This window comes from Pavona decussata, unplaced genomic scaffold (genome assembly GCF_977016875.1).
Source record: "Pavona decussata unplaced genomic scaffold, jaPavDecu1.1 SCAFFOLD_26, whole genome shotgun sequence".
NCBI lineage: Eukaryota > Metazoa > Cnidaria > Anthozoa > Scleractinia > Agariciidae > Pavona > Pavona decussata.
The window spans coordinates 3,180,001-3,205,000 of NW_028145449.1; the positions used below are offsets into that span (position 1 = coordinate 3,180,001).

The following is a 25,000-nucleotide window of genomic DNA, read 5'->3' on the forward strand; positions in this document are numbered from 1 at the left end:
AATGTAACGTGAAAAGCCAACCAAAAAGAAATTTGAGAACTATCTGTTATAAACAATATTGTAGAGCATGAATTCGGAAGATAACATGCGACAAAAATTACGTAGAAATGCACCGCGCTAATAGCGGCCTTTTTCTCACGGAATAGTTCCATTGCTTGCGCATTTCGCTGCTGAAGTTGACTGTGGATTTGATTCTGATGATATCTTAAAACTCTGTAAATATGAACGTACGCTACTGTTGTAAAGAGAATTCCAACGAATCCACAAATAACAATTACAATGGCGCTTTTACTAGTAACGGCTACGGAAAGGGAGGCAGTGAATCCACTTGAGATCCATATTGATACCAAGGCTATTATGACGCGCTTTGAAGTGACAAGTTCCCGGTATCGTAAGTGAAATGTTATAGCAAGCAGTCTATCGACAGAAATAGCGGTTACATTCAGAAATGATGCGCCAGCGACAAGAAACAAAGAGAAATAACAAACAGTTGAAATTGTTGGACAGGGTAAGGCAAAGTTATGTCCTCCATTAGCCGCTATCCTTAACACAATTGCGTACATTAATTGAGCGAACAATCCTACTGCAAGATCAGAGACAGCAAGACTCAGGAACAACTTCTTTATATTTGCGGGCATCGATGAGGCTTTCCACAGGGCACGAATAGCAAGAATATTTCCCAACGTTGCCACGGGAGAAAAAATAAAGTGTAATACAGACAATGAGAGCAGGGTAGTCCTGTGAAACTGAACAAGCTGCCCAAGTCCTTCCAAATAGTAACTGCAGAACTCTTCGGCCATGGTGAACTTTATGATTGAGATCCGGTGATATATGATATCTGTTTGTAGCTTTAATGTGAGTTAGAATTACCAATTGACAGCTGTAAGATAACTGCCTGAAATAGGGAATTAACACAACTAATACTGCGTTTCGAATAAAATGAACTTAATTGGGCACGCCGTTCTTACTCGTTTAATCGCTGGCTTTTATATTTTTATGCAAATACCTCAAATATTCTTAGGGTTATTAAGAAAAAATAGCAGAAAAAAAAACCAGTGCGTCTTTCTTTAAAATTTACAGAAACTTTCTTAAAGTTTTTTAAACCGTAAATCTTAAAAGATTACTCCAAAAAGGAGTATGCTGTTTACAAACAACGGCTTCTTGCTTCTCCAAATGTTTATTGGTCGTCGGCAAGTCTCTTAAAACAAAGAGAATAATTAATGTGGAAGGGCAGACAATGAATGAAGGGTTTTCAATGGAGATATGTCACACATACGATTAAAAACCGTCGCTTTCGTTTTGTTAATTGGAAAATATTGTCGTTTTGTTAATCGTCCTTTGCATGCGTGTGGACTTCTTTTCATATAATGTTTCTTTCATAATTATACTCATGTATCATGTCATCATACCGCTTCCGTCAGTAAATGCATCAGTCAGTTGCATGATGAACTCTGTTTATCGTCGAGCATCTGCTCCTTTTGTCACTCATGGGGCTTCTAAAAAGTGGAGTCACTCACGTTCAGCTTGTCAGTCTAGACCTCAGGCGCGTATCTGAGAACTGGAAATCCATCATTTGTTTGGTAAATAAAGAGCAAGTCTCTCTTATTTTGAGATGGAAGGAGTTTAAAAACTGAACATCATTGAAAGGATTTGTGAAGAACCAATATTAATGTTGTTGTCAAAAGGTATTAGTTCTTTTACTCAGTCAATTATACAAGTTAGCATACTTCGAAGAGAAATCTTTAAGTTGGAGGCAACAGAACTGATATGACAGTTACTAACTTTGAAAAATATTCTGAAGCGGTCAATCCACATATGCAAATCAGTCCGCATATATTCTACGCATGTGCGGCACGGAAACAGATATAATGTAAGAAAAACAGTGCTATTTTCACAACAGTTCAATGGCGGCCACCTGATTTGCAATGTATTGTGGGGTGTCCAGGAAAAGCCTGTAAATAGACAAGGAGGCTTTGTATGTGATTATGTGAATTTCTTGCGGAAAACAGTCTAAAACTATTTATTTTTCTTGGTGGAAAGCCATTGAACCGCTCGCGTCAGTGAAAGCGTCAGTCTATTGCATGATGGACCCTACTTATCGTTGCCGTCTTAGCCCTTTTTTTTACTCCATTATATTCTGATTACGGGTTTCCTGCTTAAAGTGTTGTAGAAACTTTCATCGCTTAAACTACCTGTCCCTTTGTTAGATGTAACGAGGTTGATCCTTGCAAAAGCTAAGAGTTTTGTTGCAGAGCTTTGGAGTTCCGCCAGTATTATCAGAGGGCGCCAGCCCAAATTATGTGGCTAGTGTGTAAGGCCCATTCATAGTTTCTAACGCTATGTTTGTTGAGATCGCGAAATCCTCTTATATTAAAGATAAAACTCTCATTAAAGCGACCATTTTTCAACGAATTAAATTAAGGCTATTCCAAAGGTTCGTAAAATACTTTTAGGGAAAAAAAACTATTTTTAGCCAAATTAAAGTTGTATTCTGGCTCAATTAAACAATTTAAAAACAGAAAAAAGGAAATCTTCAAAGCTGCGCGAGTGAATAAGTAAAATAACTTTTTAAATGAAAGTTAATTGACCATCGAGGTAAAATAATCTCCTAAAATTGAGGCGTGAACTCTCCACTGACCTGTTCGTGGAGGAGAAATTCGAAGCTTCTATTTCTCATTCGAATTTTTTCTTTTTATTGGCTAGAGTGTCATACGTTGCTTGTCGAAAATTGTTGTTGACATAAGAAGGATTTTGTCGTCCCGAAAAGTCTTAGAAAAAACCAAAGTCCATAAACAAATTTTGAAATGAGAAAAAGAAAGTACTCGCAGACAGTGACAAGAGCTCCTGGTTCGATCGATAATAGCTTCATAAATCGGAGAATAGTTGAAAGCTAGAGGAACAACGCGGTGCTTAACTATCGTTCAGTTTTTCCCATTGCTGGCTATCATACGCGTACACAGAAGCAAAACAGCGAAAACTTCACCGCTATACCTTTATTGCAAATTTTAATGTATCGTTTTGTTACAGGTCTCTGCAGGAAGTTTCTACGTTGTTGTCCATTTGTCAGTGGCGTGAACTCGTTGACAATTGCTGTAATAAGGTAAGAAATAATCTCGTACCCAGATCTCCCACGGTCAGGCGGAGGGGAGATCTGGTAAAGTTCGATTTGAGGCCCGGAATACGGGCCAGCCCATCATCCTTTGTCCACCGTGCTGCTCGTAACTGTGATCATTCCTGGTGAGGTTTTCGCTTTCGAGGGTGCTCTTCGGAACGTTCTTCGGTCGAGAGGACAACAAAACTTGAAACTTAAACCAAAACGAAAAAGGCAACAGGAGAGATTGCAATCAACAAGCGCGGTAAATCACTTTTTTACTAAGATTAGTTCCTACCCTTTGTGACCATCTAGACCATCTTTGTAATGAAAATTAAACTGTTCCAAGAACAAATCCATCGTAATTGTGCTTTCTCCACTCAAGATCAACGTGCTTATCGACGATCAATTAAAAAGACTTAAGTCAACCGGAGTAAGCTGTACCAGTTTTCGCCTTAGATGGTAACTGTATTGAAGATACTGTAATTTACAGGCAGGGAAATGTCACATAATTTTTGTGCACCCCAAGGTAAAGGTAGCAACAGACAGTGCAGAGAGTTTTTGTTGTCGAAGCTTTATCAGAAAAATTTTGTGGTCGTTGTTGCAGATGAGGCACAATAGAGTTACTGATTGGCATCTTGGTGTTAAATTTCGCATTGGAAAGTCAAATGGTTCATGTCATATTTTCATTTGCAAAGTTTCAGAAATTGTGGTCTACCAGTGATACGTAAAAATTATTTCTTCTCTTTGTAGTCTTTCAGCTGATTTGGTCACACAAATTCTCCTTCTTCCATAAGTTAATGGTTTAAATTTCCAAACCAAATGGATTGTGTAAATGCGGCAGGTTTCTTTTACAGGCCAAAGGACACAACTCAAGGTCACTGTAATAATATAATTTTATATGAACCAGCTAAACAGGGCCTCCTCCTACCTACAACAACTGTCCACTCCTATAACACCAGAAATTCTGCCAAGCTTAATTTCCACCGACCACAAGTTAGAACTAACATAGGCAAATTTACTTTTAAGTACTCTGCTTCTGTCATATGGGAAACTGTCCCCATGGCATTGAAAAAAACAAAAACTTTTAACAGGTTTAAGAAACTTTATAAGGCCCACCTGATCTCTTGTCAATCAAATAATATATGTTCTGTTTTAAGATCAAATATAATAGTATGTAATTATCTAATAATAATAATAGAGTTAAAAATAATAATAATAATAATAATAATAATAATAATAATAATAATAATAATAATAATAATAATAATAATAACAATAATAATAATTGTCTGCTTATATTTTGATCTTTGTTGTCACTGCTGTTGCTGCTGATGATGTGTTGTCCTTTTCCTTTCTTTTTGTTTGTTGTTGTTGTTGTTTGTTTGTATGTTGTTTTTTTGCTTTTTTTTGTTTTTATTTATTTATTGTTTTGTTCTTCTTTTATTAAGCTTGTCCTGTTTAGATTTCTTGCTCGGGTCAGTATATCTCGAACATACCTTAATTTACACAAATGTAATTCTCTCTTGTACATCCTAGGCTCTACAAACATTTCCTACATTTTCTAATATCTCAATAAAGCTCAGTGTCATTTCTTTGTTTACTTAAAAGTAGGTGGTGGTCAGCTAGAAAGGCTTCGCTACTTTGACCACCACACACATTTTATAATTTGTACTGTATTTATTTTTATCTTGTAATCATTTGTTGTAATACTTTTCTTTCTATGTTAATGTTGTGTAAATAGTGTGAAATAAATGAACCATGAACCATCCTAGCCCTAACACCATGCTACTGTCTTGGTTATATACCAGCAAACCAGAAAGACCTGTCCGTGTAAATGGTAGGCGCCCAATTATGTCCAACATTAAATACCGAGTACACCCTTGCTGTTTAAAAGGGTTTTTTTTTTTCTCAAAAAATTATGGAAGTTTGAATTTCTTCTGGGAAATGGAGGTACCACATCTGGATTTGGGATCTGAAGAATGTTTGGTTACTTGCAACATGTGAGCAAACAGAGCAAGTCCCTATGAGTTTCCCATTAGAGTTTTATTTGGTAGTGATGAGCTTTCCATTTCAGTGGTTCTTGATTCACCTTTATCACATAACACTTGAAAAGTTTTCACCTGAAATTTATGTTAAGTTTAGGGGACATGCCCCGTCGACTGCTTCTTTGATGACAAGTTAATAAAGGTTATAATTTTACACATAGGAGTCCACAGACTCGAAAATTAGAACCACTTAATACACAAGCCCAATAATATTTGACTCTTGATATGAAGAACAAAGGTCATTATCTGCATTTGATTTGCAAGGCACAATGAGCTGCTTAAATAATCATTGTTGTACTGAGCATTGCATTATTTGTACATGCATAGAGGATGATACACTAAGAATAATACAAGGTTCTTTAAGTCCAAAGCAGCTATCTTGGTGCTTGGACACTCACCTCTGATGGGATCCTTGATTTCAGCAAAAAAAAATAATAACAATAATAATAGGAAGGTGTGAAGGTCTTTTGGGCTCATAAAAGTAGCAAATGGCAGATAAATGGAAAACAAATAAAAAAAAATATTTCCACTATTTGTTTTCCTGTGCATGTCTGTGTGTTCTAATGAACTGTCACCCATTTCTGCAGCAAAACAACAGCTTTCACAGTAAGCTGATCTTCAGTAACCATGAATTCTTAAGTATTCCTTAACCATGGCCTTCCATAGCCAGGAAACAACATTTAATCAAACTGTCAGACACAAACCCACTGCAGAGAAGTGGTGGGGAAAAGAAACTTTGAAAACAGTGTCTGTCTTGGATGAAAATTCCTTGTTGATGCCAATTCCTTGAGCAAAACAAATTTTCTTGTATTGATATTTGCACCCATATCAGGTCCTAACTTTTCTTAATATTAAGACCAGCAACACAAAATTATGTTCAAGGACTTTTCACACAAGTACACAAAAAATATCAGAACAGTGAACCTTGAACCTTTAAGCCCCAGTAGTGATCAGTATCAAAATTTCTCCTAATATTTATCAATACACAATCAAGGAGAGGTCATGAGATCACCAGTGGTGAAATTTCTTGATATTTCAACAACCTCCCTATAATGCTACTATGAAAAATGGATATATAGAGACCAGTAAGGAGAAACTGTATGTTGACACTGAGGCTTAAAGGTTAAAAGCTAATAAATACAGAGCCATATTGTTGGTGATTATCGCACTCTGCTTCTTTTATGCTTCGTCCTTCCACCACCCCATGCGTCAAAAAGGGCTTAGTTACTTGAGAATCCCTTTTTATTCAGCCTTCTCATTATCCATTTTCTGGTAATTATATTGTCTTATTCTAATGAAAAGAATAACAACATCCCAGTGAATGACTACAGTTTTTTCTTAATTAATTGCATCTTTGTTCAGGGGGCACAACTTCAGAGTACAGCAAACGAGGAACACTTTCCTCAGTATTCCCTACAGCGAAGATTGTTGTCATGACAACAACAGCAACAGAAAAACAACCAAACTACAATCATACAAAGTTTGAATATGAAAGATTTATGGAGTACTACAAAGGCCCTCCTATCTTAACACAAAGTAATGTTGACCAGTTTGATTACATATTTTCGCCCATAGCAGATGAACTTATCACCACCAATGTCAAAAATTAAGCCTGTCAGCCTATTATTTACTCATCATTAGTACTGTGTGGATTTGGGGGTGCCTTTTTGGGTGGAAAGCTTGGGGATCACCAGTTCTACCTTACTCCCCAAATTCCTCAAAATGCACTTTTGGCTCAGTCTCATTCTCTACAGACTGACAATGAATATTATTTGCCACAATCTTTGGGAATGGGGTTTGATTCTCATTGTGTTGGAAGGATAATAATTTATTCATTTTGGTCTTCTGCAAACCATGGAAAGTTTTTTCCAAGAAAGTGGAAGAGATGGGAAGCCTGCTACATCAAAACTTTACTTTCACAACAATCATATTGGTGCAAATATTGAAGAAATGCAACCCATCATGACAGATTAGTGTAAATACCCCAGAAATCTGTGCAGGGGAAAATTTTTGCTTATAACCACTTTGGTTTTGGCTTTTGTGTGAGAAATGCAGCTGTTGTGATATCTGTTGTCCGAAATGACTGTCATTGCTCTTAATTATGTGTTGAGCTGTGTCCAGCTGTTTTAGCCCTTGAAGATATTCACATTACTGATAGGAACTTTAGGAACTTGCTTCTCCCTAGAAATCAGGTGGAAGAAATTAAGGCAGAGTTAACAAGAAATAAAGGAGAAACTGAGGCCAGTGATAACTATTTGTATCAGAGAATGTGCTAAGGATTAACAATGGAAGTAGTAAATGAAGTGTGTTTAGTACTTCAAGGACTCCATACTAATGATAAAATAATGGAGAAATTCCCCTATCTTGAAGAAAAGAACAATGGCAAAAAGATTCTAAAAACTATAAGTGATGTCAAATCCAAAGAGGCATGTCCTCCTTTTAAAACTACTTCTTTTCTAAAGCCTATCACAAGCATAGACCTGCAAAACATTAGGTGGTGCAGACATGTAAACCAATGTCCCCATTTTTATTTTTTTTTTTATATTAGAGGAAGGCTAGTTTTATATTTTGGATCCAAATTTTTTTTAACTCAGTAGGTGGGAGAGAGGGGATAAAATTAAACTAACTACACTTACATAAAGAGCCCTAATCGGTTCAGACAAGGTGTTCTCTGTTGTAGTACGGGTTTCATTACTATTATTTTGGCGGTCATAAGTCGGACATTTTTCATTTCTCTTAGCTGAGGGGTGGGAGGGATATTGATCTCACCAGCAGATGAATAATAATATTGTGTGGACACTCTATCAATTTCTCCAAAGTCCTATGAGAGATGTTGTATGGATCTTGAAGGAATAAGCACACTGGTCTGAAAGGACTAATATTATATTATGAAGTCTCTTACTCAAAGTCCAGTTCAATTTATAGAAGGAAAATAGTCTTTTAGCAGAAGACAAAAACTGAAAATATGCTAGCAAATGCGGCGCGCGTGTTCAGGAACTCAAGGTAAAGTATTTTGGGGAATTTATTTGCGTTTACTAAATAAATAATCATTTAAAAAAAAATCATTTTTTGTCAAGAAATACCAAAAAAAAAAAAAAATATATATATGACCTACCTCCATTTTATCCCCAAAAGTAAGCAAGCTTATATCCATCGTGTTGGAAACTTGTGTAATTTGGCAAGGCCGTTTGAACGTTACTGCAAACTCTTTTCGGCTAAAGTCGCTGTTGTCTTCCAAAAAAACAATTTCTCACTGTTCTCTCCCCACACAAAGGGCATGTATGTATTAAAACGTCGCATGACAATCTTAATCGGAGCGAAAACTTTTCCGTGTTTTTGTTCCTTCCCCGAACTGAGCGAAAACCAAACACAGAAGGAAAGAGCCAATCACAGAGCAGATTAGAATGAGGCATTTTTAATTCTGGTAACCAACCAGAAATGGCGTTATATCGAACTTTACCAGATCTCACATTTCGACATTCCCGAACCGACGACTGAGATCGGGGTACGAGATTAGGTAAGAAAACTATTCAAATCGGAATTTGGAAACTAAAAACTCAAGGTTTGTGTTACAATTATACCCTGTATTTTCAAATTAAGTAATAGGGTATATCGATTTACAAAATGTTCCTCACACATTATATATAAATAGACCAAAGTTTTTCACGCTTTTGGGAAATTCAAAATGGCTTTTTTATGCATATCGTCCTAGATCGTGACAGTTATCGAGGAATATTCCATTGTCAAACTTTACAAGGGAATTCCTCAGTAACCAATGGGAATCCAGTTTGTTTGGATCTCTGGCATTAACGTGAGGGCTGGTAATTCAGTAAAAGCACACACGTCAGTTTTGCGTTTCATGGCTCGCGCTCGGCTACCAAAGCAAAAACTCTGGAAAGTAGGGTTATTTTGAGATTTTAAAGTTTATTGCCCTGACAGTGATATATAGTTTTCTAATGTTTCTATAGAAACAGCGCGAATACACATTTCATTTTGGGAAGACCACCTGCGGAGGTTTGGAATATTCTTTATACTGTATTCAACACTCAGTTGAATAGTAAGCGAGCATTGATCCCATGAGCACCGGGAAGAAAATATTAAGTGATTTCTTTCAGAAAGAACATAGTATATTTAAAAAGTTTTTAGCGGCTTCTTTCAAATACACCGGAAGAGCTTGAAAAATTGGCCAATTTTTTCAAGTTGTAATTCATTTTCATCCTGGCCATCTGCAACCAAAGATATTAATTAATACTAGTTTCTGCGCACTGGTGGGGTGACTGTTGACAGGGCTCAACCATTATTTTGACGTTTCCATGGATTCAAATACATTTTCGACCATTCAAAGTGACACCAAAAGTAGCTAACATATGAATCTATCGGCAAGTGGTGAAGCTACTGCACATAAAACAAGGGGGTAGAAGGCGAAAAAACATTCAAATTCCCTGATACCTTTTGAGAGAACGATCAACTGCCTTACGCAACAAGAAGAAGTCGTGAAATATTAATTAAGAAAAAAAAAAACATAACCCAAAAAGAAGGAAGTGTCATATACAAATTCAGTTTTAATGTGTGACAACTTCCTAATTTGCATTTTAGAGAGAAACTAAATAATGGTAACAGCGACCAGGATAAACTAACATTAAAAACGTGTTAAATTTTACATTTTGACATATTAACCACTAATGTACAGTTTGGCAGTCTCAGATTAGAATTTCTGCGCAGCAATGCTCATTTTTAAGTTACCCACTAATTTTAAGTTTTCGTATTTTGTAGAATGCCTTAAAAATGTGCATGTACACTAGTTTTAACTTTAATTAGTATCCTATAGTTTTCGTCCACATTTGAGCATCCGTTCCTGATCAGAGGAGACTAGAAAAAGTACACTTGTTCTTCTTCCTTTCAGCCATTTGCCTACAGGCTTCTCTCCACCAGGTGCACAAATCTCCATGAAGTCAGTTAGCAGCACTTTTTAATTTTCAGTCTCTTGCGTCGCGTTGGTTCTACCGTTGACCTCAGTTCAAATTTTCCTGATTGTAAGCCTCCAAATACCGGCAACAGTTCAGAGTATCGTTGACGTTGCCTTTTGCTTCATCGGTTTGACTTTGCAGTTCCCTTATTTGTCTGTCCGTGAATTCATACTTTTCACATGGAATTGAAGTTCTCGTTAAAAGTTTTTGTTTTAAATCCAGACTCCTTATTTCTCAAAACAGGTCACCTTGGTTCGCGGTCATTTTGATGCAAAATTCAGCTCTTCCATTTTAGTCTTTAGGTCGGATAACCTAGATATCACTTAAGGACGGTGCCTACTATTGTTACTGCGCATACGTTCTGCGCATCTCGAGATAGTCGGGTTTCCTATGGGTAGTACGCACTAATACAGGGATATTTTTGCGCGGTTTAAAACTATGCAGAGAAAGCAGAACTTATTAAATGCTTTTGGTATCTCAAAAGAAAATTGGGGGTAACCATGCATTTTTCAGAGATAATTAAGCTTCAATTTAGGAAAAAATCCCATACATTGCTTTATATTTTGGCGTTTTTTAGAGATATTATTGCTTAATTATCTCTAAAAAATGCGTGGCTACCCCCAATTTTCTTTTTGGATTCCAATAGGCCTTGCTGAGATCTGCTTTTCCCGCATAGTCATAAACCGCACAAAAATACTTCGGTATTAGTAGGCACCGTCCTTAATCAATTTTGGTACCGAGGTCTTCCGTGACCATATCTCAGTGGTCAGATGTTTTAGCCGAAGAACACGACTCTTTAAATCTCTCCCTCCACTAGAGAAGACTCCGCCGAACTCATCGGAGATATAGAATTTCTCGGTCCTCCCTTTTTGCTGCGCAAGATGATCAACGTTCAAATTCGACCCCAGGTCAACAAAGCTTTGCGTCATTTAAGTCTCTCAGCTTAATAAATCGAACGCACATTCGAATTAACGAAGCATCCTTATTCAATCTTAAGTCTCGGTGATGCAGAATAATTTCTTTACGCTGCTTTTCATAATTTGGCGAATTTCCCGATGTCGCCAGCAATTAACTAAAGGATTTAACGATGAATTGAGAAGAACGATAGGAGTTGTAGCATGAATAGCCAACCACAAAGAAATTTGTGAGCTATTCGTTATCAACAATATTGAAGAACATAAATTTGAAAGATAACATGCGACAAAAACTACGTAGAAAACTACAGCATTGAAGGCGGCCTTTTTCTCTCGGAATAGTTTCATTGCTTGCGCATTTTGATGCTGAAGTTGACCGTGGATTTGATTCTGATGATGTCTTACAGCTCTGTAAATATGAATGTACGCTATTGTGGTCAAGACAAGTCTAACAAATTCATTAATAAAAATCACCATGGCGCCTCGACTATTAAAAGCTACGAAAAGGGAAGCAACGACTCCACTTGTTAGCCATATTGATACCAAGGCTATTATGACGCGCCTTGAAGTGACAAGTTCCGGGTATCGTAGCTGAAGAGTAATGGCGATGAGTCTATCGACAGCAATGGCGGTTATATTCAGAAATGATGCGCAAGCGAGAAGAGACAAAGAGAAATAACAAACAGTTGAAATTGTTGGACAGAGTAATTCAAAGTCATGGCCACCATTCGCTGCCATCCTTAGCACCACTGCGTACATTAATTGGGCGAACAATCCCACGGCAAGATCAGAGACAGCAAGACTCAGGAAGAACTTCTTAATATTAGCGGGCATCGATGAGGCTTTCCACAGGGCGTGAATAGCAAGAATATTTCCAACCGTTGCCACAGGAGAAAAAATAAAGTGTAATACACACAATGAGAGCAGGGACGTCTTGTGAAACTAAACAAGTTGTCCAAGTCCATTTAAATGGTAACTGCAGAACTCTTCGGCCATGGTGAACTTAATGATTCAGATCCGGCAATTTTTGATATCTGTTTGTAGCTCAAATGTGAGTTATGCTTACCAATCGACAGCTGTAAGATAACTGCATTAAATAAGGAATTAACACAACTACATACTGCGTTTTGAATAAAATGACCGTAAGCGAGCACGCCGTTCCTATTGGTTTAATCTCTGGCTTCTATATCTTTATGCGAATACCTCAAAAATTCTAAGGGTTAGTAAGAAAAAATAGAAAAAAATTAGTGCGTCTTTCTTTAAAATTTACAGAAACGTTCTTGACGTTTTTTAAACTGTAAATCTTAAAAGATTACTCGAAACAGGAGTATGTCTTTTATAAAAAAAAACGGCGTCTTGCTTTTTGTCGGCAAGTCTCTTAAAACAAAGAGAATAATTATTGTGGAAGAGCAGACAATGAATGAAGAGTTTTCAATCGAAATATGTGATACATACAATTAAAAACTGTCGCTTTCTTTTTGTTAATTGGAGAATATTGTCGTTTTGTTAATCGTTGGGTTGTTATCATCCGTTGCATGCGTGTGGGCTTCTTTTCATAAAATGTTTCTTTCATAATTGACTATTGCCGTTGTCATTGCACCGCTCGCGTCAGTGAATGCGTCAGTCAATTGCATGATGGACCCTGTTTATCGCCAAACATCTGCTCCTTTTGTCACTCATGCGATCATGATGCTTTTAATACGTGGAATCACTCACGTTCAGCTAGTGACTCCATACAGTAGAAGTTTTTCTTGGCAACAGACGTGTATCTGAGAACTTAAAATCCATCAATTGTTCGGTAAATAAAGGGCAAGTCTCACTTATCTTGAGATGGGAGGAGCTTAAAAACTAAACATCAATGAAAAGCTACGTGAAGAATCAATATTAATGCTGCTTAACCAATAGGTCTTAGTTGTTTTACTCCGTCATGTATATAAGTAAGTATCTTTCGAAAAGTAATCCTTAATTTGCTGACATCAGAAATGATATGACGGTTATTAACTTTTCAAATCAGGCGGCATATATTCTGCGCATGTGCAGCACGGACACAGATAATATATAGGAAAACAGTATTATTTTCATAACAATTCAATGGCAGCCATGCTGAAATGCAATGCATTGTGGGGCGTCGAAGGTAAAGCCGGCAAACAGATGAGTCTTTGTATGGGATTCTTTGAATTTCTTGGCGAAAACCGTCCAAAACTATAAAATTTTCTTGGTGAAAAGCACGTTATATTGTGATTAAGATTTTCCCGCTAAAACTGTATTGAGATTTTTCTTGCAGTGCTTTGGAGTTGTGTGAGTGTTAGCACCGTGGTCCCACCCAAACTGTGTAGCTAATATGTAAAAAGATACCGGGATAAACTACACATCACCAGGACCAAGAAAAGAAAGTTCTCGCAGACAGTGACGAAAGCTCCTGGTTCCATCGATCTAATCAACTTTACAAATCGGAGAAGAATCAAGAAAGGAACAAAGCAACAGTGTGCTTTTATTAGTATAGTTTTTCCCATTGCTGGCTATAATACGCAAACACAGAAGGAAAATAGGGAGAACTTAACCGCTACACCTTTCTCTAAAATTTCAATAGATTATTTTGTCACGAGTCTCTGCGGGGAGTTCCTACGTTGTGGTCCATTGGTCGACGCCTTTACCTCGTTGATAATTGCTGTAATAAGGTTTGAAAACTATACAAATCTTCGATGCAAAAACTCGGGTTTTGTGTTTGGCTGTCTTCTTTCCAATCAAATTAATTAATAGGCAACTGTTCCCTATTACAGAACCTTACAAAAAAGCCCCCTGAGTATTCTTCCTTTCAACACCTTCCATTCAGACTTGAACCTGTCCGATGAACACGTTGAAATTCGACACCTTTTACGTTAGAACCTCTTTTGTGTTTTCCGTCTCTCGTGTAGCTTTGACTTTTCCTTCTAATTTGAAATTTTCCTGTCGACGGCAAGTCTCCGAATATAGCAGTTTTCTTCGTATGTCGCCGACGTTGCGTTAGGCTTCATCTGTTCGTCTACGAATTGACAGTTTTCTCGAACGAAGTGAACTTCTCGTCGGACGTTTTTGTTTTAATTCAGGCTCGTTCTTCCTCTTAACATGTAACCTTGCTTTGCAGTCCTTTTACTTCAGGTTGGATGACCTAGATAACACTAAATCAATTTTGGTACCGAGCTCTTTAAATAACCATATCTCAGTTGCCAGATGTTTTTGCCGAAAAACGCGACTCTTTAAATCTCTTCTCCACTGGAGAATACTTCGCCGAGCTGTTCGAAAATATAGTATTTCTCGGTCCTTCCTTTTTGGTGTGAAAAATGATCAACGTTCAAACTCGACGCCAGGTTAACAGAGCTTTACTCCATTCAAGTCATTTAGCTTAATAAGTCACCACGCCAATTCAAATTTACAAGGCATCTTTATTCCATTTTATTAGTCTCAGTGATGCGGAATATTTTTTTCACTGTGCTTTTCATAATTTGACGAATTTCTCGGTATCGCCAGCAGTAAACTACAGGATTTAACGACGAATTAAAAAGAACGAAAATAAATGTGACGCCAAAAGCTAACCAAAAAGAAATTTGAGCGCCATCCGTCATCAACAATATTGTAGAGCAAAAATTCGGAAGATAACAAGCGACAAAAATTACGTAGAAATGCACCGCGTTGAAGGCAGCCTTTTTCTCCCGGAATAGTTCTATTACTTGCGCCTTTTGATGCTGAAGTTGACTGTGTATTTGATTCTGATGATGTCTAACAACTCTGTAAATATGAATGTACGCTACTGTTGTCAAGAGAATTCCAACGAATTCACAAATAACAAGTACAATAGTGCTGTAAGTATCAACAGCTACGAAAAGGGAAGCAGTGACAACACTTGCGATCCATATTGATATCAAGGTTATGATGACGCGCGCTGAAGTGACAATTTCCCGGTATCGTAGGTGAAGAGTAATAGCAAGGAGTCTATCGACAGCAATGGCGGTTACATTGAGAAATGATGCGCAGCCGAGAAGAAATAAAAAGAAATAAGAAACAGTTAAAACTGTTGGACAGAGTAAGTCAAAGTTATGACCTCCATTCGCTGCCATCCTTAAAACCACTGCGAACATTAACTGGGCGAACAATCCCACGGAAGATCAGAGAAAGCAAGACTCAGGAAGAACTTCTTTATATTAGCGGGCATCGATGAGGCTTTCCACAGGGCACGAATAGCAAGGATATTTCCAAACGTTGCAACCGGAGAAAAAATAAAGTGTAATACACACAATGCGAGCAGGATAGTGCTGTGAAACTGAACAACTTTTCCAAGTCCCTTTAAATGGTAACTGCAGAACTCTTCGGCCATGGTGAACTTAATGATTCAGATCCAGCGATATGTTTCACGATAAGTGTGGTGCCTATATTTTGTTCGTAGCTCTAATATAATGAGAGTCGTAACCGACACCTGTAAGCTAACTGCATGAGATAAGTTTTTAATACAACTGCATACTGCGTTTTGTATAATATGACCTTAAATAAGTGAGCATTATTGGTTTATTAAGACGTCCTTTGATATCTTTATGCAAATTTGGTAAACTTTCCGACGGAGTAAACATTTGTCTACGGTTCGTGTTTTGACAACAGCTTCTACTTCCTCTAAATACATGCCGTCTGTTCGTAACTCTCTTCAAACGTAGGCACTGATACTATGAGCGGAATATTAATAGATAAACGGACGACGTGTTCCATCGAAACTTGTCTTGTATACGATCTGAAAACTCTGGTTGTGTTTTTTTAGAATAGAGAATGTTATTTATTTCGCGATTGATGAAAGTAAAGGTACGATTATGTAAGGTTAAAATGTTTAAAGACCCTTTTTTGGTGTTTTTTTGATTAAAAGTCTCTTTCATAATTGACTCTTGTGTTGTCGTTATACCGCTCGCGACAGTAAATGCGTCAGTTCGGTTACATCAGGGACTCTGTTTATAATTGAGCATCTGCTCCTTTTGTTACTCATGGGGTTCAGCTTCTAATAAGTGGAATCACTCACGTTCATGTAGTGACTCCATACAGTAGACGTTTTCAAGGCCACAAGCTGTATCTGAGAACTTGAAATCCGCCATCATTTGTTCGGTAAATAAAAGGCAAGTCTCCCTATTTTCGAGATGGGAGGAGCTCAAAAACTGAGCATCAATGAAAGGCTACGTGAAGGAACAATATTAATGTTGTTTCCAATAGGTATAAGTTTTTTTTTACTCAGTCATTCATACAAGTAAGCTTTCTTCGAAAAGTAATCCTTAATTTGATGGCATCAGAACTGATATGACGGTTGTTAACTTTGAAAAGTATTCTGAAGCTGTTAATCCACATATGCAAATCAGGCAGCATATGTTCTGCGTATGTGTGGCACGGACACATATTATGTAAGAAAGGCAGTGTTATTTTCATAACAATTCAATGGCGGCTACCTGAATTGCAATGCATTGTGGGGTGTCCAGGGAAAGTCGGTAAACAGACAAGGCTTTGTACAAGATTCTGTGAATGTATTAGGGAAAACAGTCTAAAACCATGGAATTTTCTTGGTGGAAAGCCCGTTCTATTCTGATTAAGATTTCCCTGCTAAAATTGTATTAAGAGTTTTCTCGTAGTGCTTTGTAGTTGTGCGAGCACAAGGAAACCACCCAAACTGGATAGCTAATATTTAAAAAGATACCGGGATAAACTATACCTCAAAATATTTTAAGCAAGCAAGAAAAGGAAGGAAGGAAGGAAGGAAGGAAGGAAGGAAGGAAGGAAGGAAGGAAGGAAGGAAGAAAGGAAGGAAGGAAGGAAGGAAGGAAGGAAGGAAGGAAGGAAGGAAGGAGGGAAGAAAGGAAGGAAGGAAGGAAAAATTAAATAATAAATAAATAAACAGGCATTTGTGCGCCATTTTACAGCAACAAAAACTAAATATGGATCAGTTGATTTCACGTTTATGTTTAATATTATTAATTATGCCACGTTTCTATTTACTTCTTCAACAATGTAAGGCATAAACGAATTTGCTTTGTGTAACTTATTTTCATGCATACAATTATTACTTATATTTTTTCTTGTTCTGTATTTCGATATAATTTTCGAGATTTCATTAGATTTCATACAATTATTACTTATATTTTTTCTTGTTCTGTATTTCGATATCGGCGGCGTACATTTTCTTTACTTTTCCTTCGTGATATGAAACAGCACTGTTGTGCCGCAACCAACATTTTGTTCAGAGGTTCGCAGGTTCACAGGTTCGCTGTTCAACAAATGTTCATTTAGTTCCTGCTTAAGACATGTTGCATAACTACTTATACTGTACATATTAGTTCGATGTGAAAGAAAAAAATAAAGAAAGCATCTTTATTCCATCTTAAGTCTCGGTGATGCGCAGTATTTTTTTCACTGTGCTTTTCATAATTTGACGAATTTCTTGATATCGCCAGCAGTAAACTAAAGGATTTAACGACGAATTGAGAAGAATGAAAAAACATGTGACATGAAAAGCCAACCAAAACGATATTCGAGAGCTATCAACAATGTTGTAGAGCATAAATTCGGAAGATAACATGCGACAAAAATAACATAGAAATACACAGCATTGAAGGCGGACTTTTTCTCCCGGAATAGTTCCCTTGCTTGTGCATTTTGATGCTGGAGTTGACTGTGGATTTGATTCTGATGATGTCTTACAACTTTGTAAATGCGAATGTACGCTACTGTTGTCAAGATAAATCCAACAAATTCACAAATAACAAGAACAATGGCGCTGTGAGCATCAACAGCTACAAAAAGGGAAGCAACGACACCACTTGTGATCCATATTGATACCAAGGCTATTACGACGCGCTGTGAAGTGACAAGTTCCTGGTATCGTAGGTGAAGAGTAATAGCGAGAACTCTATCGACAGCAATGGCGGTTACATTCAGAAATGATGCGCAAGCGAGAAGAGATGAAAAAAAAGAACCAACAGTTAAAATTGTTGGACAGAGTAAGTCAAAGTTATGCCCTACATCCGCTGCCATCCTTAAATTAACTGCGTTCATTAACTGGGCGAACAATCCCACTGCAAGATCAGAGACAGCAAGACTTAGGAAGAACTTCTTTACATTAGCAGGAATCGACGAGGCTTTCCACAGAGCGCGAATTACAAGAATATTTCCAAACGCTGCCACGGGAGAAAAAACAAAGTTTAACACACACAACGAGGACAGAGCAGTGTTTCGAAACTGCACAAGTTGCCCAAGTCCATTCAAATAGTAAGAGCAGATCTGTTCGGCCATGGTGAACTTAATGATTCAGATCCAGCGATATCTTTCAAAATACGTGTGGTGCTCCTACTTGTTTGAAGCTTTAATGAGAGTCATAACCTACACCTGTAATCGAACTGCATGAAATAAGGAATTAATACAACTACATACTGCGTTTTGTATAATATGACCTTAAATAAATGCGCTTTATTGGTTTAAACACGTCCTTTGATATCTTTATTCAAATTTGGTAAATTTTCCGACGGAGTAAACATTTGTCTACGGTTCATGTTTTAACAACAGCTTCTACTTCCTCCAAATACATGCCGTCTGTTCGTAACTCTCTTCAAACGTAGACACTGATACTATGAGCGGAATATTAATAGATAAACTGGCGATGTGTTCAATTGAAACATGTCTTGTATACGATCTAAAAACTGTCGTTGTCGTTTTATAAAATAGAAAATATTATTTGTTTCGCGATAAATGAAAGTAAAGGTACGATTATGTAAGGTAAAAATGGTTTAACACCCTTTTTGGCGCTTTTTTATTAAAAGTCTCTTTCATAATTGACTCCTGTATCAGGTCATTATATACCGTTGCGTCAGTAAATGCGTCAGGGACTGTTTATTGTCGAGCATCTGCTCCTTTTGTCCCTCATGGGGCTTCTAATAAGTGGAATCACTCACGTTCGGCTACTGAATCCATACAGTAGAAGTTTTTCTAGGCTACAGGCGTGTATCTGACAATTTGAAACCCATCTTTTTTTCGGTAAATAAAGATCAAGTCTCCCTTATTTCGAGATGGGAGGATCTTAAAAAATGAACATCAATGAAAGACTATGTGAATAAACAATATTAATGTTGTATCAATGGGTATAAGTTCTTTTACTCAGTCAATTAAACAAGTTAGCATCCTTGAAGGGTAATCCTTAATTTGGTGGCAACACAACTGATATATGACGGTTTTTAACTTTGAAAAATATACTGAAGCTGCTAACTACATATGCAAATCAGGCGGTATATATTCGGCGCATGTGCGGTACGGACACAGATATAATACAGAGAAAAAGTATTATTTTCATAACAATTCAATGATGGCCATATTGAATTTTAATGCATTGTGGGGCGTCCATGGTATGGCCGGTAAAAAGGCAAAGATACTTTGTACGGGATTCTGTGAATTTCTTGTGGGAGAAAATCCGAAAACATGGAATTGTCTTGGTGGAACAGTGGAAACAACTCTGCGTTGTCCTGGCTAGAAGTGAGTAAAAATAAGACAAAACAAGTGATGAAGTTTTGGTTTTAAGCGAAAAAAATGAGACTTTTGCATTGCAAAAAACTGACTGCGCAATACACGGTTTCAGCCCTTTTTCTTTAGCCCATTATATTCTGATTACGGGTTCCCTGCTAAAAGTAGAGTACAAACTTTCGTCGCTTAAACTACCTGTTCCTCTCTTACGTGTAACGGGTTGATTCTATTAACAACTAAAAGTTTTCTTCCAGCGCTTTGGAGTTGCATAAGTCTTGAAGTTTGAAGTTTGAAATTTGAAGTTTATTTGCCTTTCTTTCTAATATATTTACAATTAATTGAGTGGTTAATGTATGGCGACGTGACATCTAGAAACCACCAGGCTTATAGTTGAGGCCACCTCGTACCTAAAAAATATATGCTTATATAGTTTGTGCAACAAGTGTGCGGCTTTGCCAATTCAGTTAAAAACTCTAGCAGTTTATACTTAAAGTTAGGAAAACTTAATGTCAGAGAAGTGATTGTAACAGGAAGGGAATTCCAGATCTTTGGGCCTTGGTAAAGAATTGTGAATTTTTTCAGATTAGTTCGGCAATGATGCACGCGATAGTTGTTGGCAGTTCTGGTGCTATAGCCATGAATTTGACTGTTTGTCAAAAACAAGTTGAAAAACAAAGAGGCAAAAGGTTGTTATGATAACAGTATGTAAATTTCGCTATTAGAAATGTATTGATTTGATAAATTTCTAATTTGGAGAATAAAGGAGCAGAATGTGCTCCATAGTCTGAATTGGTAATAGCTCGCACAGCCCGTTTTTGCAAACAATAAATTCTATTGAAGTTAGTTATGTATGCAGACGACCATGTAGAATTACAATAGGTAACATCAGGATAAACTAGCGAGTAGTACAAAGTAAGTTTAGTTTTTGAGGATAGATAGAAGCGGGACCTGAATAACATTCCAATTGATTTAGAGATTTGTTTACATAGATAGCTGATATGATCTGTCCAAGTAAGGTGCTCATCAATATATACCCCGCAAAATTTAGTAGCGTTGGTTCGTGTTAAAAGTTGGCCACCAAGGAAGAAGAAAAAGTAGTGGTTACATTTCTTCTGCCAAGGTTTGAAAATGAGATAAGTCGTTTTCTTTACATTAACCGATAATTTGTTACACCGTAGCCAAGTTTCAATATTTTTTAGTTCGTTAATTAGTACAGACTCTAGGGTATTAGGGTTGGAGTGAGAATAAAAAATACTAGTATCGTCAGCAAAGAGCAGGAGCTCTACCAATTCTGAGGCATTTGGGAGATCGTTTATGTATGTCTTATCACAGGGCACCCACCCAAACTGTGTGGCTAATGTGTAAGGTCCTTTCTGGTTTCTAACCAACGCTACCGTTGTTCAGATCACGAATTCCTCCTACATTAAAGATAAAACTTTCATTAAAGCAACCATTTTTCAATAAACTGAATTAAGGCTATTCCATTAAGGTTCGCGAGTAGTTAGATATATGAGGCTTTTGGAACACTTTTGAAAATATCACTGAATTCATACCTTTTTGGCCACCATCTTGGATTTATGCATGACCTTGGGATTTCAGCCTTTGAATTCAACCCTAACTCCTGCAACGGAGACGTCAAAAACCTAAAAACCTAAATCCTCGGTTTTTCAAAAACCTAAATTTTTATCCTCGGTTTTTCAAAAACCTAAATCCTCACTTTCATAAATGACACCAAACTGATCCCCAACTCACAAACAATCATCGATTAAATCCAACCAACTCATCAATCGCTGATTTGAATGATGAAGAAAAAAACCGGTTATAACCGGTTTTGAAAAATTATGTAATCTAATTTATATGAACAACCAATTTGATCATAATGATAAAACATATTTTATTCATCCAACATTTGAGAATTACGGAGCCTCAGTTGATGGTTATATAATCAATCGAAAAAGATTAGAACCTAGAAAAGGATATTTGTCTGAGAATGGCTATTATATAATTTCTCCGGGACGTAACAATACATGCCCCGCTCATCGATTCGTCTATGAGGCCGTAAATCAGACACATATTTCTCCTGGATTGCAAATAAATCACATTGATTCCAATCGCCAGAACAATTCAATTGTAAATTTGCAATTGGTTACAGCCTCTGAAAATATGAAACACATGCACAAAGCCAGAAAAGAATTTTTGAACAGTTCATATAATGAAGATGAATTGAGAGTTGTCAATAGATTAATGGAATTTCCACCAATGGAAGACAATGATTGTGAGTTTACACGCACAGAAAACAGGTTAATCAATAAGATGTATTACAGAATGTGTCACGATATGGATGACATTAATTTTCCACTTTACAATGATTAATCATCAATGAATACAAGGGTTGTTTGACTATGTTTGATGTATTTTTTGAGTCTCATACATTTACTATAAATTTTTTATGTTTAAGGTTTAAAGACAAAACGCGTATTCTTAAAAAAGAAGAAAAAAAGTGGAGAAAAATATGAGACCTCCAATTTCATGAAATTAAATGGAATTGAAGGCCTTGATGCCACAAACAAGAAAACACGATAAAAGGAGTCGATCTGGTACTCCGTCCACGCAAAATCTAGATATGGTTGAATCTGTTGGTGTTCAATCATTTAAGCAAAAACCAATCGGAAAGACTATTAAGATTAATGATAAAATATTTTATATACATCCAATATATACTAATTATGCATCATCTGATGATGGGCAATTATTTAACATGAAAACTAAAAGATTGTTAATGGGGTCAAAAACGAAAGATGGTTCAAGAAGAATTCTTTTGAACCAATCACCATTACCAAAAAAAAAAAATTGCATTTCATCGATTTGTCTACGAATGTTTTAATGGTGTATTACCAAATGATGTTGCCATCGTGCATATTAATGGAATAAAAGATGATAACAGAATTGATAATTTACAAATGGAATCTTCTATGAAGGTTGTTAAGGAATTAGCAAAAAATGTTAATACAAACATTGATTATGATGCTGAACTTTCAAATAAGGATAAGATTGCCATTGATAAAGCATATGCAAAAATGATGAAAACAATGAAACGACAAAATATTAATCCAGAAGATTTTAACAAATATTTTAATTAGTTTTTGTTAAGCAACCTGTGTATACTCAATGAGTGTATACAGGCCGTATGGCAAAACAAATAAATAAGAGATTGCACCCGTCAGATGTGCAACGGATATCTGACATGAATGTTGTTGACAGTCGACATTCATTAGTAAATCTGTCAAACGCACCCCGTAAAAATAATATGTTGTATTATAATATGAATAAATCTAATTTAGAAAAATTAACGAAAAATCAGTTAATTGAATTATTAATCGCTAAACAAAAACCGGTTCCAATGCCGAGAACCAAGAAAGTTACTCCAATTCCTTTTCCACGAAAATCAGTCAAACAAATGGTAAAAGATTATGAGAATACAATCATCAAGCCGCCAATGCAATTCAGAGATCGACCAATTGTTCAACCAAGAAACAACATTATTCCCCCTCCAAAACAATTTGCTGATACACCAGTCCCGAAGCCAAGGATGAAGAAAATGGCTCCAGTTCCGACACAAAGAACCCAAATCACAGAAGTTGCAAGAGCATTCAAGGGATATACAAAATCTTATGAAGTTGGAATTAAAAATGAAACAGATCCTTTGATTCAAATGAGTTCAACCAGATTAGCGATAGCTCATTTTATGAAACAATTATTAACTCAAATGAAAGGAATTAAATTTATTGAAACTTTGACAATTTATTTTGAACAACAAAAAGGAAACCAAACTGTCTCCAGAATTGGATATTTTAATAGTAAACCAAAAACAATAACTAATGCCAATGATTTTCAAGAATCTTTGGATGTTAATGTTGAACAAATTATGAATGATATTCACAAATGGATTAGTGAAGGTTCAGCTTGGATAATTAAATCAATCAATGGACATTACATTAATATTATCAAATATGAGCCTCTTACTGGAAGTTCTTACATTAAACTTCCAACTGAACTTCAACATTACAAACATGGATTGATAAATCTCAAGAATAAAGACAATGAATGCTTTCGATGGTGTCACGTCCGTCATTTAAATCCACGAAATGACAATCCACAAAGAATAAAAAAAACAGATAAAGCATTCATGCCACAATTGGATTACCAAGGAATTGAATTCCCTGTTTCAGTCAAACAATACAACAAAATTGAAACCCAAAACAATATTAACATCAACGTATTCGGTTATGAAAACAAACAAACTTATCCAATTTATGTTTCAAAAGAAAAGTTTGATGATGTATTGAATTTGCTGTTAATCTCAGATGATGAAAACAAACATTATGTTTATATTAAAAATTTTAATAGATTTATGTATCGAAAAACAAGAAATAAAAATAAGAAACATTTTTGTATGCATTGCCTTCAATGTTTCTCCAAGGAAGAAATATTGTTGAAACACAAGGAAGTATGTATTGAAATCAATGGTGAACAATCAATCAAAATGCCTGAAGTTGGCTCAAAAATAAAATTTACAAATTATAATAAACAAATGCAAGCGCCATTCGTGATATACGCAGATTTTGAAGCAATCACTGAACCAATTCATGGTTGTAATCAATCTAACCAACAATCTTTTACTGAAGCTTATCAAAAACACACTGATTGTGGTTATGGTTACAAAGTTGTTTGCTGCTATGATGACAAATATTCCAAACCAATAAAATATTATCGTGGAGAAAAAGCTGTTTACAAATTTATGCAAGCAATGCTTGATGAAGTCAAATATTGCAGACAAACTATTAAATACAAATTCGATAAACCATTAGTTATGTCTCCAGAAGATGAAGACAAATTCCAAAAAGCAACATCTTGTCATATTTGTGGTAAAATATACAAGAAAACTCCTAGGTCGGGTAATTCCTCCGGAAGGGGAAAACGTGTCAGAGATCATTGTCATATTACTGGTGAATTCCGTGGCTCGGCCCATAATCAATGTAACAGGGATTTTACAATAACTAACAAAATCCCTGTAATATTTCATAATTTGAAAGGATATGATAGTCATTTTATAATGCAAGAAATTGGTAAAATTATTGAGACCAATACTTATGTGGATAGAAAAGGTGAAACCAGACAACACAAAATTAATGTAATCCCAAATAATATGGAGAAATACATGGCCTTCATGTTGGGTTATAATTTAGTATTTATCGACAGTCTTCAGTTTATGAATCAATCATTGGCTAAACTTGTAAAGAATCTACCAGAAGATGCATACAAATATACCAATGAAGTCTTCAAAGGTGAAAAACTGCAATTAATGAAACAAAAAGGAGTTTATCCGTACGATTATATGAGTAATTTTGATAAATTCAATGATACTCAATTATCAACCAAAGATGAATTTTACAGTCAAATGAATAATACACA

General features: G+C 36.2%; 2 protein-coding genes, 1 long non-coding RNA gene and 2 pseudogenes across 3 annotated transcripts in view; all 5 read right to left on the reverse strand.

The window, feature by feature from the left end:
• LOC146485556 (melanocyte-stimulating hormone receptor-like) overlaps window positions 1-800 on the reverse strand; it is a 2,088-nt gene extending 1,288 nt beyond the window's left edge. Inside the window, exon 1 of the mRNA XM_085103211.1 lies at window positions 1-800. This exon is cut by the window's left edge and continues 1,288 nt beyond it. Within this exon, the coding sequence (XP_084959337.1) occupies window positions 1-800 (800 nt within the window).
• The window catches only part of LOC146485554 (melanocyte-stimulating hormone receptor-like), a 62,679-nt gene that overhangs the window by 5,655 nt on the left and 32,024 nt on the right, over window positions 1-25,000 (reverse strand). The gene's annotated exons all lie outside the window — the stretch shown is intronic.
• Window positions 6,616-8,497, reverse strand: LOC146485557 (uncharacterized). The gene is made up of 2 exons (XR_014863372.1): window positions 8,255-8,497; window positions 6,616-7,320 (listed from the first exon to the last, which is right to left on the reverse strand). It is a non-coding gene; the product is annotated as an uncharacterized LOC146485557 (long non-coding RNA).
• Window positions 14,443-15,371, reverse strand: LOC146485558 (melanocyte-stimulating hormone receptor-like; annotated as a pseudogene).
• On the reverse strand, window positions 17,400-18,382 carry LOC146485559 (melanocyte-stimulating hormone receptor-like; annotated as a pseudogene).